The sequence below is a fragment of the Heteronotia binoei genome, chromosome 11 (genome assembly GCF_032191835.1).
Source record: "Heteronotia binoei isolate CCM8104 ecotype False Entrance Well chromosome 11, APGP_CSIRO_Hbin_v1, whole genome shotgun sequence".
Taxonomy (NCBI): Eukaryota; Metazoa; Chordata; class Lepidosauria; order Squamata; family Gekkonidae; genus Heteronotia; species Heteronotia binoei.
The window spans coordinates 48,978,362-48,992,458 of record NC_083233.1 but is presented as its reverse complement, the minus strand read 5'-3'; the positions used below and the strand labels follow the sequence as shown (position 1 = coordinate 48,992,458).

The window sequence follows — 14,097 nt, the reverse complement described above, 5'->3', positions numbered from 1 at the left end:
TTAATTAGAAAAAGGCCTTCTCATCTCTTTTATCTTAAAGGTTTTACAGATTCTGGGGTACTGAAACTGTACCAAAAAATAATTTAAGAACATAAGAAAAACTCTGCTGAATCAGACAAGCAGGCACCCTAGTCTAACATGTTTCTCCCAATAGCCAACCAGATGCCTCAGGAATCCCTACAAACTGGCCATAGAGGCCAAAACTTGATGCTGCCCCTCCAGGGATTGGAATTCAGGGAGTACAATATTTTGGAAGGCTGAATTTGTATTTAGCAAAACTTCACCCACCTAGCTGCTTACTTGATTCCAGATCATTAATACGTTAAAGAGCACTGATCCTAATATAAACTGCACTGTTAACACTCTTGAAGAACTCCAGAAGTATAGGGCTTCCTTTGCAGAAGCCATACAATCTGGTCTATATGCTGCAATAACACACTCATCCACTATTCTATTCCGTATGTCTTGTTAGGGGCTTTGAACAATGGTTCCAATTTACGAAATTGGGTGTACAGATGTGATTGTTAGCCTTTTATTTGTCCATCAGCCATAAAATGTCATCTTTCATCACCTCTATTTTGAGTCTATTTTGATTACCCTTCATGAAAACAGCTACTCCGATGAGTACAATTGTCCCACATTTCCATGGTGAAAACCAACATCAATTAATTGAGTTTCTTTGCAAACTCCCAATTTTCCTTCACTGACTCCCTCGCCAGTTTCATGCTTCTGATTTATTTAAAGAAATCCTTATTGTTTAAAGGTATTAGTAATACGCTCCTCAAAGTCTCTTTTTGCCTGCCTGATATTCATTTTTCCAGAACCTGTGCCATTCTTATTCCCTTTGTTTGGGCAAAAGTTCTAGTATTAAAGGAAGACTTCTGTGGCTTTGCTCATTAACCACACTGGCATCCTCTTAGACATGCTGGTATACTTCTTAATCTATGATGTGCACTCTGTCTGAGCTTCCTTTGTTGTGGATTTACCAAACATCCTGAAGGGACATTCACATAAATAATTAACTAAATAACACTGTGATCACTATCCCCAATAGATGCAACAGAACCTACATCTCACTCCATTAAGTGCTTTCAAAATGAACAGACTGGCAGCTGAGTCTTGTCATTTCTCAGTTGGCCACAGGATGCCAGTAGAGCTACAGTTACGGGTTAGAAAAGTTTGACTGTGAAAACAATAGAAGACCTGGGGGACACCAGCATTTCCCCCTCCTCTTTGCTAATAGCTCTGGTTCTCAGCCCTCTGGACCTGTCTGGTTTCCTTGTGTCATAGATTTTTAAAAAATAAACCAAAGTCCTTTTTTTCTTGCAAGCCTGAGGGTTTGTCTGAATTTGTAAAACCTACAGAAAAGTCCTGGCTGCTGGAATGATGTGGATTTGTTTATCTGTGTGAGAACCAGCCCTCAGATTAATCTTATCTGAAGGCAGCTATGCAAAACAATCTTGGCGATAGATATATAAACAAAATATAGAGTATGTGGCTGCAGGGTATTCACACTAATGATACAATTTAACAATGTAAGTAGCTTATTGTAAGATAACAAACATTCATATATTTCACTGCATCAGGGAGAAAGTCCTAAAATAGTAACAAATTCTGATTCACAAATCTATAAATAGCTGAAGATGAGCAAGATAGTAAGTCACAACTCTTTGTTTAAAACTAAGATAACAGTTGCAGTTCATAACTGGAGAGCCAGTTTGGTGTAGTGGTTAAGTGTGCAGACTTTTATCTGGGAGAACCAGGTTTGATTCCCCACTCTTCCACTTGCAGCTGCTGGAATGGCCTTGGGTCAGCCATAGCTCTTGTAGGAGTTGTCCTTGAAAGGGCAGCTTCTGGGAGAGCTCTCTCAGCCCTACCTACTTCACAGGCTGTCTGTTGTGGGGGAGGAAGGTAAAGGAGATTGTGAGCCACTCTGAGATTCAGAGTGAAGGCTGGGGTATAAATCCAGTATCTTCTTGTTGTTTCAGATACAGTAGTGACATTACACTCCAGTCTCCACTCAAGCCTTCAAGCATGGAGGCAACCTTAAAACATCATCTTCTTCTAAGTGGGGTGATTGGCTATGTAATTATCTCCCCTGTCTAATCTGGGAATGCTGTAAAATTGCCTCTATTCTTGAGAGGAGATGGAGCATTATGGTAGGGTCTCTGTTAATTAGTCTTAGCATTTCGCAAAAGGATTCATCTCCCCACCAATCTCTAATTTTGACATATTTCCTTCACTATGTCCCCTCCCCCCTCCCCTGCAATTAAACCCAAAAACATGGTAACCATATAAACAGAGTTTAGTATTCCTGTTTGGTCCTTGAATATGTTGAACATCTTCATTATGCTAATTTACTGCCCACCCTCTATTATATGTATGGACTAGTTATTTTCATTTCATTGTATCTAAAAGCTTATACCTTGAATAAAACGTAGTTGGTCTTAATGGTGCCACTGGACTCAAACTTTGTTTGGAAACCCATCAACGGCACTTAACACATGCACACACTTTTTCTAACAACTCTGCCTCCCTCCTTTCTGTTGTTTGCAGCCTTTTATATGTTTCCATGGTCTTTATGGATGTACACTTCATGAATCTGGTGAAGTTTGCTCTGACTCCCAAAAGTGTATGCTGGAATAAGTTTTGTTAGTCTGTAAAGTGCCCCTGGATTCCTGCTGTATTTGCCTTCCCCAACAGATGTGCTGCTGTAATTGCAAAGTGTATGACAGTGGCATATTACATGCAGTGGTGCTTTGCTGGTGCAGAGGAAGTTGTACTCTTTTTCTTTGGGCTGGCTCTCTGCAAGATTGAATCCTGTGTATCTAGACTTTGATGTGTTTTATTAAACCCAAGTATCATTTTAAATGCAGCTCTGAGGGCAGTTGAGGGTCTGTTAAAGGTAGTGGGAGGGGGAGAGAAGAAAATGGAGAAGGGAAGGAAAATTGGCTTGCTCAAGCTCCAAAGAAATTATTGTATACTTTCTATTGTATTCTGTCTGCACAGCACCATTACTCCATTCCAGTGAAATATGAGAGCAGATAACCTTTTAGCAACCTGTCAAAATAGGAAACTGTGGACAGAAGTCAATGGATAATGGTCCCAGCAGAGGAAAGTAATCAGCGGGGTTCCCCAGAGGTCTGTGTTAGCAGGCTGGTTCTATTTAAGTTTTTTTCATATCTTATCAGGAATTGGGGAGGGGGGAGCAAAGTCCCCAGTGGCCAAGGTTTCAAATTGTTCGGATGGTAAAAACTGAAGAAGATTGTAAGGAGCTCCAAGAGGAGTGAGTGTTACAGTGCAGCAGATGAGGCTCAGTGTGTAAGCATACAATAACTCTTGCAGTTGTGAAAAATACCAGCTTTCCATCGATACACGATCTGCGGAGTCTATGCCAATAAAGGTTTTGACTGATTAACTAAAGTAGCTTAAGTGGCTTCAAAAGAACTTTAGAGAACACCATGCAGGATATGTGTATTTGGCCAGGCATGAAGACTAAACGGAACTTCCATGTTGCTTCTGAATGCCAGTTGTTGAGGCGGGGGCGGTGGGAGAGGGGCGACAACAGGGACAGGCCTTAGCTTGTGGCCTTTCCAGGACATCTTTTTGGCTTCAATGAATAGCAGGATGCTGGACTATGACCCAACCTGGCCTTTTTACGCAGGGCTCTTCTTGGGTTCTCACAACATGTTGTTGCGTGCAAAGTTTGTATCCGCTTGAAGCCACGACTCCTCCCGCTGCGCCTGCAATGCAATACTCACGCGATTCTTCGCGTGCTAGTCTTCTCACTCACGAGCACTTCCGCTTCTCTTTCAGTCTTTCGTTATTGTCCGCTGCGTCCGCCAGTCGCTCTTACCCACCGCACTACAATTCCCCGAAGCCCTTGCGACTTTGCCTTTGCCCAGCCTCCGCCGCGCGATGCATTCTGGGAATTGAGGTCCGACGCGGCGGCAACAACAGCCGCTCACCGCTATTATGAAGAGGTGAGCCAAGCAGGCAATCGACTGCAGTTAGGGGTTGCTCTGTCTAAACGGGCAGCTTAATTCGCAGCATCAAGAATAGCGGTGGCTTCAAAGAGGGCTGCCTGTAGGAACCTTTGGCAGCCGTAGCCCCCTCCCCACTCCTTCCGCAACCCTTGGAGGTTTTACACCTCGAGAACCTCTGTTGATCCTACCCTACATGTGTTTGATAACCTTGTCTGTCCCATCTCACGTCAGAAGAGGTCGTGTACGTGTATGCAACTCAGCTTGGGCTTCTTATTAACCTCGGCGCATGCCATGAGTGTAGAGAGTGTGCCCTTGTACTGGGCTGTTTGGATTGCGCACTGCCGACAAGGCAGTATGCGTGAAAAGCATTTCCTGGCACGAGTTAAACAGGGCATTTTAACCCTATTAGAATTTGGATGACACATTCAAATTCACCCTGACATCAGGGGAGCAGGAGCCTTGTCTTGCTGGAGCAGAACCAAAGGGCTGGTGGCCACTCGGATGCTCATATCTTCCTCCCCTCCCTTGTGCTTGCATTTTGCAGAGTCAACAGCAGCAGCCTCAGTGGGGAGGATCTGCTCTTGGAAGATTTGGAGACGGAAGGAGAGAGGCAGCTCAAGAGCCTTCTGCATCATCAGCTAGATACATCTGCTTCTATTGAAGAGTGAGGACTGACCCTTTAAGCAAAGCAGTGCAGCAGGATGGGAGCGGGGTGGTGGTGCTAAAGGCAGGCTCCATGTAGTAAAAATACGTGCATGCTTTGAGTCTTCTGATATGCACCCCAGCAGTGATTCTGATGACAGCTGTGTACCCAAGTGCTTGTCTGAGCATTAATTTCTGACCTTGCAGAGCTGCTGATGCTCTTTTGCATTGCAGGTGTGTGTCCAAGCGCCGGCGCTTTGCACCTGCAGCTGTGTACAAGCCCTTTGGTGAAGAAGTTGCAGGGACTCATAGCTTACTCCAGTTCCAGGCTCTACAGGAGAGCAACAAGGAGATTGCCTCTCTCAGGGAGCTTGGCCTCTCAGAGTCTGAGATCCACCTCTGGAAGAACCATGCATCAGCAGGCAAGGTAGTGCAGAGGAAATCTAGCACTCAACGCTGGGTTTCAGCCTAACTGTTTTTGTTGTTACTCGATTATCCCATGCAGAGCAGCTCATTTGCATATGTTAGTTTAATATCATAGGCTTATTTAAGAGTTAACACTTTTGGAAACCTGGAGAGGAGATATGGAGCACATAGTGGTGTTTGTGTTTTTGAAAGGAGATACTGTTTCCAAGGATGGCCTTAGACCAGGGGTGGCCAACGGTAGCTCTCCAGATGTTTTCTGCCTACAACTCTCATCAGCCCCAGCCATTGGCCATGCTCGCTGGGGCTGGTGGGAGTTGTAGGCAAAAAACATCTGGAGAGCTACCATTGGCCACCCCTTCCTTAGACTTTGGCAGATGCTTCTATTTACCTCTGGCTTCCATGCACCATTTGTAGGTCTTCTGGGCATGGGGTGCTGACTAGATAGATCTTTGGTTTGATATAGCACCGATACTGCCGTAATAAGGAGGCCTGGAATGGGAGGTTCTTAGGATCAGAAATGTGAAATGTATGCATAGTTAAATACACAGCTCATGTAGAATCGGATCTGAGCATCCTTAAAATGACCAAGTGGAAGACCATGTTGGGAAAGAAGACTGACATCCAGCACTTTCGGGTTTAGGCACTCAAACCCTGATATGATCTTTACAATAATCAGTCAAAACGAATTAGTTGTAGGGCATGGTTGGTTCTAGTGGTATGGACATCCTGTTCTGATGCAAAGGTGATGGCTGATCTCAGCCTGTGCAAACCTCCAATAGTTGTGTACAGTCTTGGGTCCAGTTACTCAGGTGTGATCCAGCTGACTTCAGGCAGAAGAAGGATACTAAATAGAATTCAGGTTTGCATTTTCAACCCCAGAAGTGTTACTGCTGTGAGGGATGAAGTTGATTGAATGGATATTCTAAGGGATGCAAAATAGGAAGGCTTTCAGTTTCAGGTGGCATAATTGTTTGCTGGATAATCTGGAGCAGGGGTGGCCAAACTGTGGCTTGGGAGCCACATGTGGCTCTTTCACACATATTGTGTGGCTCCTGAAGCCCCCGCTGCCCCTCAGCTGACTTGGAGAAGACATTTCTCTCTTTAAATCACTTCTCCAAGTCAAACCAGCTGGCAGCTTGGAGAATGCATTTAAAGTTGCTTTCTTTCCACCTCTCCCTCCCCCATCTATTTTCCTCCCTCCCTTCCTTGAACATCTGACATTTATTCTGTGTGGCTCTTACATTAAGCAAGTCTGGCCACCCCTGATCCAGAGCGATCAAACCATATTTTACAACTCAGGAAAAGAAAGGTGGATATAAGAGTTGGGTATTAAGTTTATTATCATTTTCAGACAGATGCAATCTGTTGCTGTTATTGTCTTGCCAGAGCTCTGGACTTGGGGCAGCCCCTGAAGCAATGCAGGATAGGATACAGGCTATCCAGGAGAAAATCGCAGAGCGCCAGCGCATTCTCTCTTTGCCACAGAGATTTGCAGGCAGCAAAGAGCTGAGCAGGCGTGAGATGGAAATAGAGAATGCTCTCTTCCAGGGCACTGACCGCCACTCCTTCCTGAGGATGCTCTATCACCAAGGTATGTTATTCCCCGCTGCCCCAGTGCTGTCACATCCCTGGAACAGCACTTTGGAAAACTCAAAGACAAAATGCTATTGCCATAGGCAAAGGCAAAGAAGAATAAAAGCCATTCATAAAATACAAAGAACTAATCATGAATGGATGCTCTTAGGTTTCACATGCAAACTTCTGATAAAATAATCAATAAATATAATCCCCAATCCAAAATGGGATTTTTTTCTTTAAAAGAATTTAAAATCATTATAAATCTCTACTGTGTTTGCAAACAATTGGCGTAGATTTTCTTGCTGTAATTGTCAAGAATACAATTCATATTCATCTGATAGCAAATAGTCCATTACAAACAGCCGACTCAAAAGAATGTGTAGGAGGCATCACATTTTCCCTCCCTCACTATTTCATCTTTCCTTTTTCTGGCAGTCCCATAGTATCCTCCCTTTCCTGCTTCCTTCTTTCCTTCCCACTCAACAGCCAAAGTATCTTTATCTGTTTCCTTTTTCAGCTTTTCCTCCTCCCCCCCTCACCTGGCAGTCTTTTCCCCAGACTCTAGCCAAGTTGGTGGAGTCAGCTGAGCAGGGCCCAGTTGAGAGTGTGGGGAATCTGCAGGTACTTGTGGAAGATATCTCACTTTCTCCTATATCCCCCCCCATACTATTGCCTCTTTCTCTCCTCCTGGATGCCCCCTTATCCTAATCTTTCCTCCTTCCCTCTCTCCTTTCCAACCAATTTGCCTTTTATTTGCTTCCCTAACTTCAGTTATGTTTATTATTTATTTACTTTATTTATATTCTGCCTTTCTCCACAATAGGAATCCAAAGCAGCTTACATTGCTGTTCTGTCCTCCATTTTATCCTCACACAACTGTGTGGGTTAGGTGTGAGGTGTGTTAGGTGGGTTAGGCTGAGAATGTGTGACTGGCCTATCAGCCAGTGAGCTTCCACTGCAGAGTGGGGATTTGAGCCTGGGTCTCTCAGATCCTAATCTGAAACTTTTAACCATGACATCACACTGGCTTTCATGGAGGTGCCTTCTGTCAAACAGTAAGAAGCAGCCAGGCCTGGGTGAGTCATGCAGATTGCATGATAGCAAGTCACTCAGTGGCTGCTGCTGAGTCTGTCCCCAATAAAAACTCCTTGAAAGAGCCAAGAAAAAGGCTATGGATCCTCCCCCTGCCTTTTCATGACAGAAACCAAGGCTTGAAGGCTGTCAATAGTGTTGTGGTTGCCTAGCAACAGCCATTGTGGACATTAATTTCTTAAAGCTACAGGTGCTGCTTTTATCAGTTGGGTTTTTAAAACCTTCCAATGTAATTTTTCCAATTTCAGATTTGTTTGTAATCTGGGGCTTTTCTCAGGTTTGTAGAAAGATCTGTCTTGTCTCTTGGTAGTCAAAACTCCAGATCTATCCATAGATAAAACACTAAGAATTAGGTAAATTGATGACATCTGTAGTGCAATCCTAAACAGAGTTACATTCTCCTAAATCTATTAAAGTCAATGGGCTGAGACAAGCATAACTCTGTTTAAGATTGCACTGGGAAGACACCATTGGGGAAGCAACAAAAAATAATAAAATCTTTGACACAGCCACTTGATAGTAGTTCTGTGCCAATACCTCTCCACTTGGGAGGATAACTTGAGCTTATTGCCCCTTCTGGAAATGCTTTAGTGGAAGCAATTTCTTCTATGGAGCTTTTTGTTATCTTTATGTCTCAGATGAAGTTAAGCAGAAAGCCAAATATGAGAAGGACCCAATGGCTCACCTGGAGACCGTTTATCAAGAAATACTATGCCAAGGGCATCCTGAATTGGCCCAGCCTTCCACAAGTGATATGAGCCCCTCATGCTCCAAGACTACTAGCACCTCTCCAGTGAGGCAGGACTTGACCCCACAATCTGCTTCAGGGCCTGTGAAGGTGACAGAGGTAGTAGAGTTTGTCCCAGAAGAGGAGATCCTAAAGAATAATCTCTCAGAGGAAGAAATCCGCAAGATCCCCAGGTTTTCCTCCTATAGCCCTGGTGAGCCGAACAAGGTAACTCCCTTCCTTTCCCTTGGCTGGGCCATAGTACAGTTATGTGAGTGCTTCCAATGCTCAAAAATACCCCTTTGGTAGTTATTATTTCTTCCTGCCTCCCATGTGGCATTTCCTTTTGGCTCTGGTAACCAGTATGGAAAAGAGCTAATTTAATGCTTAGTGATTGGGGATGCAGGGGATTGGTAGACTTATGTCCTGATTGTTCTTTGATAGTAGCAGTGAAGGACGTTGATGATGGTCTGAAGCTTGGGCAGATATTTAATGATGAACTTATGGGCACAACTGAGTGGGAATTTTGCAAGGCTAGCCCTATTGAAATACTTGGGACCAGTGCAGAAGCATGCTATTTTTCTTATTTCAGTAGTCCTTGTGCAAGAGAATTTCCCCTGAAGTCTCATCCTATATTTGGCGAGATGAAGTCTGCCTTATACTGGGACAGATCATTTACCCACCTATCTCAGCAGCCTGTCTTGTATGTGTGTGTGTAAAATGCCAGCAAGTTGCAACTGATATGACAACTCTGTAAGGGTTTTCAAGGCAAAAGATGTTCAGAGGTGGTTTCCCATTGCCTTCCTCTGCTTAGTGACCTTGGAATTCCTTGGTGATCTCCAAATACTAACCAGCCAACCCTACTTAGCTTCCAAGATCTGACAAGTTCAGGCTAGTCTGGGCCATCCAGGTTAGGGTGTAGCCTGTCTACTCAGCCCCAAAACAGCTGTCCATGACACAGACAGTGAGGTCTTTTCCCTATCTTGCTATTTCTACTCTACCTCAGAGCTCTGGGCCTTCTTCTGTCCAGTTATCTTGCTTCCCAGTAACTGAGCAAGGTATTGCAACTCTTCATCTCAGGTAATCATACTCTGTTCTTTGAAATTCGATTCAGGTGTGTAGCCATGTTAGTCTGAAACAGCAGAACAAAGTATGAGTCCAATGGCATCTTTAAGACCAAAGAAGTTTTATTCTAGGTATGAGCACATACCTAGAATAAAACTTTGTCATAAAGATGCCGTTGGACTCAAACTTAGTTCTTTGAAATTCAAACTTAGTTCTTTTGGTACTTGTGAACTTGCTTCCAATGTGGGTTATGCAACCATGTGGCTATGAGCTGTGTACTGTTGAAGGCCACTGACAATAGTCTATGTTCTTGGCTGTGGACTAGGTATTGTATCTGAAGAACCTCAGCCCTTATGTGACAGTGAAGCACCTGGTGTCATTGTTTGCAAGGTTCCAGGAAAAGGATGGCCCAGAGATTCATTTCCGAATGCTGAGCGGGCGCATGAGAGGACAGGCCTTTCTCACATTTCCTCGTGAGTACCCAACCTGCAGGATCCTCCAGCATCCTTTTGCAAAACACACTTAGCTGTTGGCAAAACCCAGGAGGTTCCCCAGTCCCCTGTTGTGCTGAGTGGGCTGGGAAGACCCCCCACAACTGCCCCCCCTTAATCTTTGCCCTTTTTGCCCTGAACTGTGAACATCACCTGTGGTGGAATCCTGTGTGCTGAGTTTGTTTTGCTCTCTGGTTTCAGGTGTCTCGACGGCACAGGCTGCATTGAAACTGGTGAATGGGTTCAGCCTGCTGGGGAAGCCGCTTGTGATTGAGTTTGGGAGAAACAAAGCTGGCCAGTTTCTTTCTGATGCAGAGTCTGCACTGAGTTCTGGCAGCTCCAGCTCGCTGTAGAGGGCAAGCAGTTCATAGGTGTTGTGTTGGTTTACCAGGTCATGCTTCTTGAATCTGGAGCTGGGAGCAAAACGAACAACAGCATTGAATCCAGACGGAGAGAACAGGAAGGAACCTTTTTCCTCTGGGAGTAAAAAAGAGATTCTCAGAAGGAGGGAGGGAGGAAGAGAGACTGACACTGGTGTGGAGCTGCGTGATAAAAACAGCTATTTTACGGCATTTTAGTAGACCTTCTGTTAGCAAGAAGGAAGACTGTCATCTTAGAAAATGGGACACAGACTCTTTTCCTTTACAGTCAAAGCCTTGGAGGCAGCCTTGCATGAACCCATAAGTCCTTTTGGCCTCTGCTGTCAGGCTGTAGTAGGTGCGTCTGGCAGAGTCTGGCAGAGCGTGTGCTTGCGGGAACAAGCACAGTTACTCATCCTTGGCTGCTATTCTGTTTGTTTGTTGTTGAAGAAAAATAATGGAAGGGTTCTTTCAGTGTTTTGAGCAGTATTTTTAAAAACATATTTCTTTCCTTTACGAAGATGAATACAACCATCTCTCTGCAGCCCCATGAAAGCCTCTATCAATACTTTGTACAGTGAGGTGCCCACGCCCCTACAGAAAGGGATGGGGCAGGGGTCTTTGATTGCTTTCTCTCTACAGCAAAGGAACCATTGCTCTGCTAGGCTCTTTGATGACACCTCATTCATGACACACTGCCGTCCCATTTTTAGAGACAATCTGCATTCTGTCTCTTGTATGACCTTTGCTAATAGTCCTATTAAGTCTTCTTCTTTTAAGGGGAATGCAACAACTGTGCCTCCTTTTAATGGATTGCCTGACACTGTAGCCTTGTGGACATGACAGCCCCACATGTTCACTGGAACACATGGAGAGGGAGAATGGAAGTGAATATGTGTTGATTGCCTGGCTGCCTGCAGGGCAACCAATCCAGGCAGAGGAAGTGGCTGAGTGACCTCTCCCTCCCTGTGATGAGGGACATCTTGAAAGCAGTGTCGCTGATCAAGGGGAGGGGGTATATTCACAGCCACTTCCTCCACACATTAGTACCCCGTGGAAGACGAGGTGATCTCACAGAGGCAAGGGACCAGGCTGGCATGCTTGGTCCCACTCCTCTTCCCCACACATTCAGTAAACACATGGGTTTGTTGCATGTACTAATCTCAGTGCACAAGAAAATGTTCAAATCTGGGAGCAACTTTGGCACACTTTCCTGATTGTTACAGTAAAATCATCAATGTTAACTTGCTGTGTTGACTCCTTATGGTGCAGTCATTTTGGCTGATTAACTTTCTCCCACCTGGACCATTAAAACAAGTTGAGAGGAGGAGGTTGGCAGGTACATTTGCCCACTTGCTGATAGGCATGTGAAAATTACCTGGGGAGGTGTCATTCTCCCAGTGTTCTGGTTCACTCTGTGCTGAAGAATAGTTTTTTTTTTTAAATGAGAGTTCTTAAAGTACCTTAGTACTTGACTTGTTTCTAAACTGTTGTGAGCAGCCCTTTTAAGTCATTGTGGAATTTCCCTAAGCAACAATTTGGAATTGTTGGAGTTCACTGAGATTATCATCCTAAACAGGGCTGGCCTCTGCCCCCCACTAACCTGTGCTTATTCCTTAAGTAGGAGGCTTTTCATAGGAAAAAAGGTGTCAGAGCTCATTAGCACAACTCATTTGCATATGCACACACCCCTGACATCACTGGGAGGTGTACTAAATGATATCAGCTCAGCATCTACCTTAAAATGCTTCTTGAATTATAATTATCATAATAAAACCTTACTCCCATCATACTTTTAAAATTACTTTCTCCTATGTGGCCACAGTGGCATGATGAAGATTTCCATCTGTCTGCTTTAATTTTCTTAGTTATTTTCCCAATTTTTGGTGGGGAAAAATATTAGAAAGTTTGTCAAATCTTAAGAGTTCAGCAAAATTCTCACAGGGGGTTTGAACAATGGAGCCCAGAAGCAAGTATTTGGTGTGTGTGTGTGTGGGGGGGGGGGGGTAAGAAAGAAAAGCACAATAAAATTTAGAGGTCCTGGAGCTCCACTCCTGTGACCTGCCCAAAATGAGGCCTGCCCTTAAGGGAAGATGAAGCTTAGTGTGTGACTAGCAGAGGGGACCTCGCTTCACAAGAGCCCCAGGGGCACATCCTGCTGAGAGAGGGGCCACGGCTTAATTCAGGGGTAGCCAAACTACAGCTCGGAAGCCACATTTGGCTCTTCCACACATATTGTGTGGCTCTCAAAGTCCCCACCTCCTCATCAGCTGGCTTGGAGAAGGCATTTGTCTCTTTAAATCACTTTTCCAAGCCAAGCCAACTGGCAGCTTGGAGAATTCATTTCAAGTTAAAGTTGCTTTCTTTTCACCTCTACTCCCTTCCTCCATCTATTTTTCTTCCTTCCTTCCTTCCGGCTCTCAAACATCTGACATTCCTGTCTTCCAGCTCTCAAACCTCTGATGTTTATTCTTTGTGGCTCTTACATTAAGCAAGTTTGGCTGTCCCTGGCTTAATGCCAAGGACTTCAGCACTGCTGTCTGAGGTTATGACATCATTTTGAAGACCAGGTGTTTAATTTTTAAAAACCAAATTCATACCCTGCCTTTCAGTCCTCATAAAGACCACCAAGGAGGCTAACAAATAAAAAGCAGATATAATAAAATTGCTTCTTTAAAAACAATAAAACCGACACAGCACATCATGAAAACAATTAAAACTAGAGTTAAAATACATATATGTGAAAACAACAGTTAATACATTGGGCTGGCAGGAGGGATCAGTGAGGGAACCCCAAATGAACTCTCCACCCACTGACGACAGTTGGAAACAGATGGTAGCAGACAAGTCTCTCTGCAGAGAGAGTTCTAGAGCCATGCCTGAAAAGGAGCGTTCCTGGGATGCCACCTGCCTAATCTCAGAAGGGTGGGGGCACTCAAAGCATGATCTCTGAAGATGGTTGCAGGTATTTTCTGATGAGGACACCTGGAGTCCCTTGAGGAGCTAGCTGGGTGAGCAGCAGGTCCCACTGAAGAACAGCCTGATGGGATTGCTGTTCTAGCATCTTCCACCTCCCCCCAAACAAGCATGGTCTGGGTTGGGAGGAATGGGTCTTTCCTGCTGTGCTTCAGACCCAGACCCCTGCATTCAACAGAACTTTTCAGGGGCATTGGTAGGCAGTGAGAAGAGATTAGTAGCAAATCTGATTATAGCAGGATGTGGAGGATGTTTCCTCCACTTTTCTTTTTTTAACTTCAACCATTATGGTTTCTTCTGAGCCTTGGAGTTGGGACAGGAAGAGCTCTGATTAAGGGACTGCTGGGTTGTCTGGCTGAATTATGGCTTCTGCCTATGACTGTGGTGTCCTCTGCTGAACCTTCAGTGAGTACTCAAAGCAGCAGATAGGAGGAAGTAATCTTTGAAAATTTCCTGCTTGCACTCGCATCTTTCTCTGTGCAGGATTCTCTAAAACACTGCTTATTTAAAACAAAAAACATTGCCTTCTCTATGGGAGTCAGAAGGTAGTATTTCATGGCATTAATGTGTCCAGGAGGAGACTGCAAGGATCCATGGTGAGGCTTTGTGCAACGGAATGCAGAAAACATGCTTTGGTGTGGAGTTTGACCAGTTTGACTCCTGGACTCAGAAAAGAAACTTAGTGGGAACATAAAAGAGCCACTAACTATCCAGGATTTATTTTGCTGAAATGTGTAGAAATCAAGGACACACAC

At 44.5% G+C, this 14,097-nt stretch overlaps 1 protein-coding gene across 1 annotated transcript in view; it reads left to right on the top strand.

Annotated features, from left to right (window-relative positions):
• The window catches only part of RBM41 (RNA binding motif protein 41), a 41,624-nt gene extending 30,708 nt beyond the window's left edge, over positions 1-10,916 (top strand). Inside the window, exons 2-8 of the mRNA XM_060250016.1 lie at positions 3,817-3,983; positions 4,531-4,650; positions 4,863-5,055; positions 6,441-6,645; positions 8,363-8,679; positions 9,842-9,989; positions 10,209-10,916. Of these exons, the coding sequence (XP_060105999.1) occupies positions 3,976-3,983; positions 4,531-4,650; positions 4,863-5,055; positions 6,441-6,645; positions 8,363-8,679; positions 9,842-9,989; positions 10,209-10,360 (1,143 nt within the window). The 5' untranslated portion in view covers positions 3,817-3,975 and the 3' untranslated portion in view covers positions 10,361-10,916. The remainder of the gene's footprint in view (positions 1-3,816; positions 3,984-4,530; positions 4,651-4,862; positions 5,056-6,440; positions 6,646-8,362; positions 8,680-9,841; positions 9,990-10,208) is intronic.
• Positions 10,917-14,097: the final 3,181 nt, after the last annotated feature.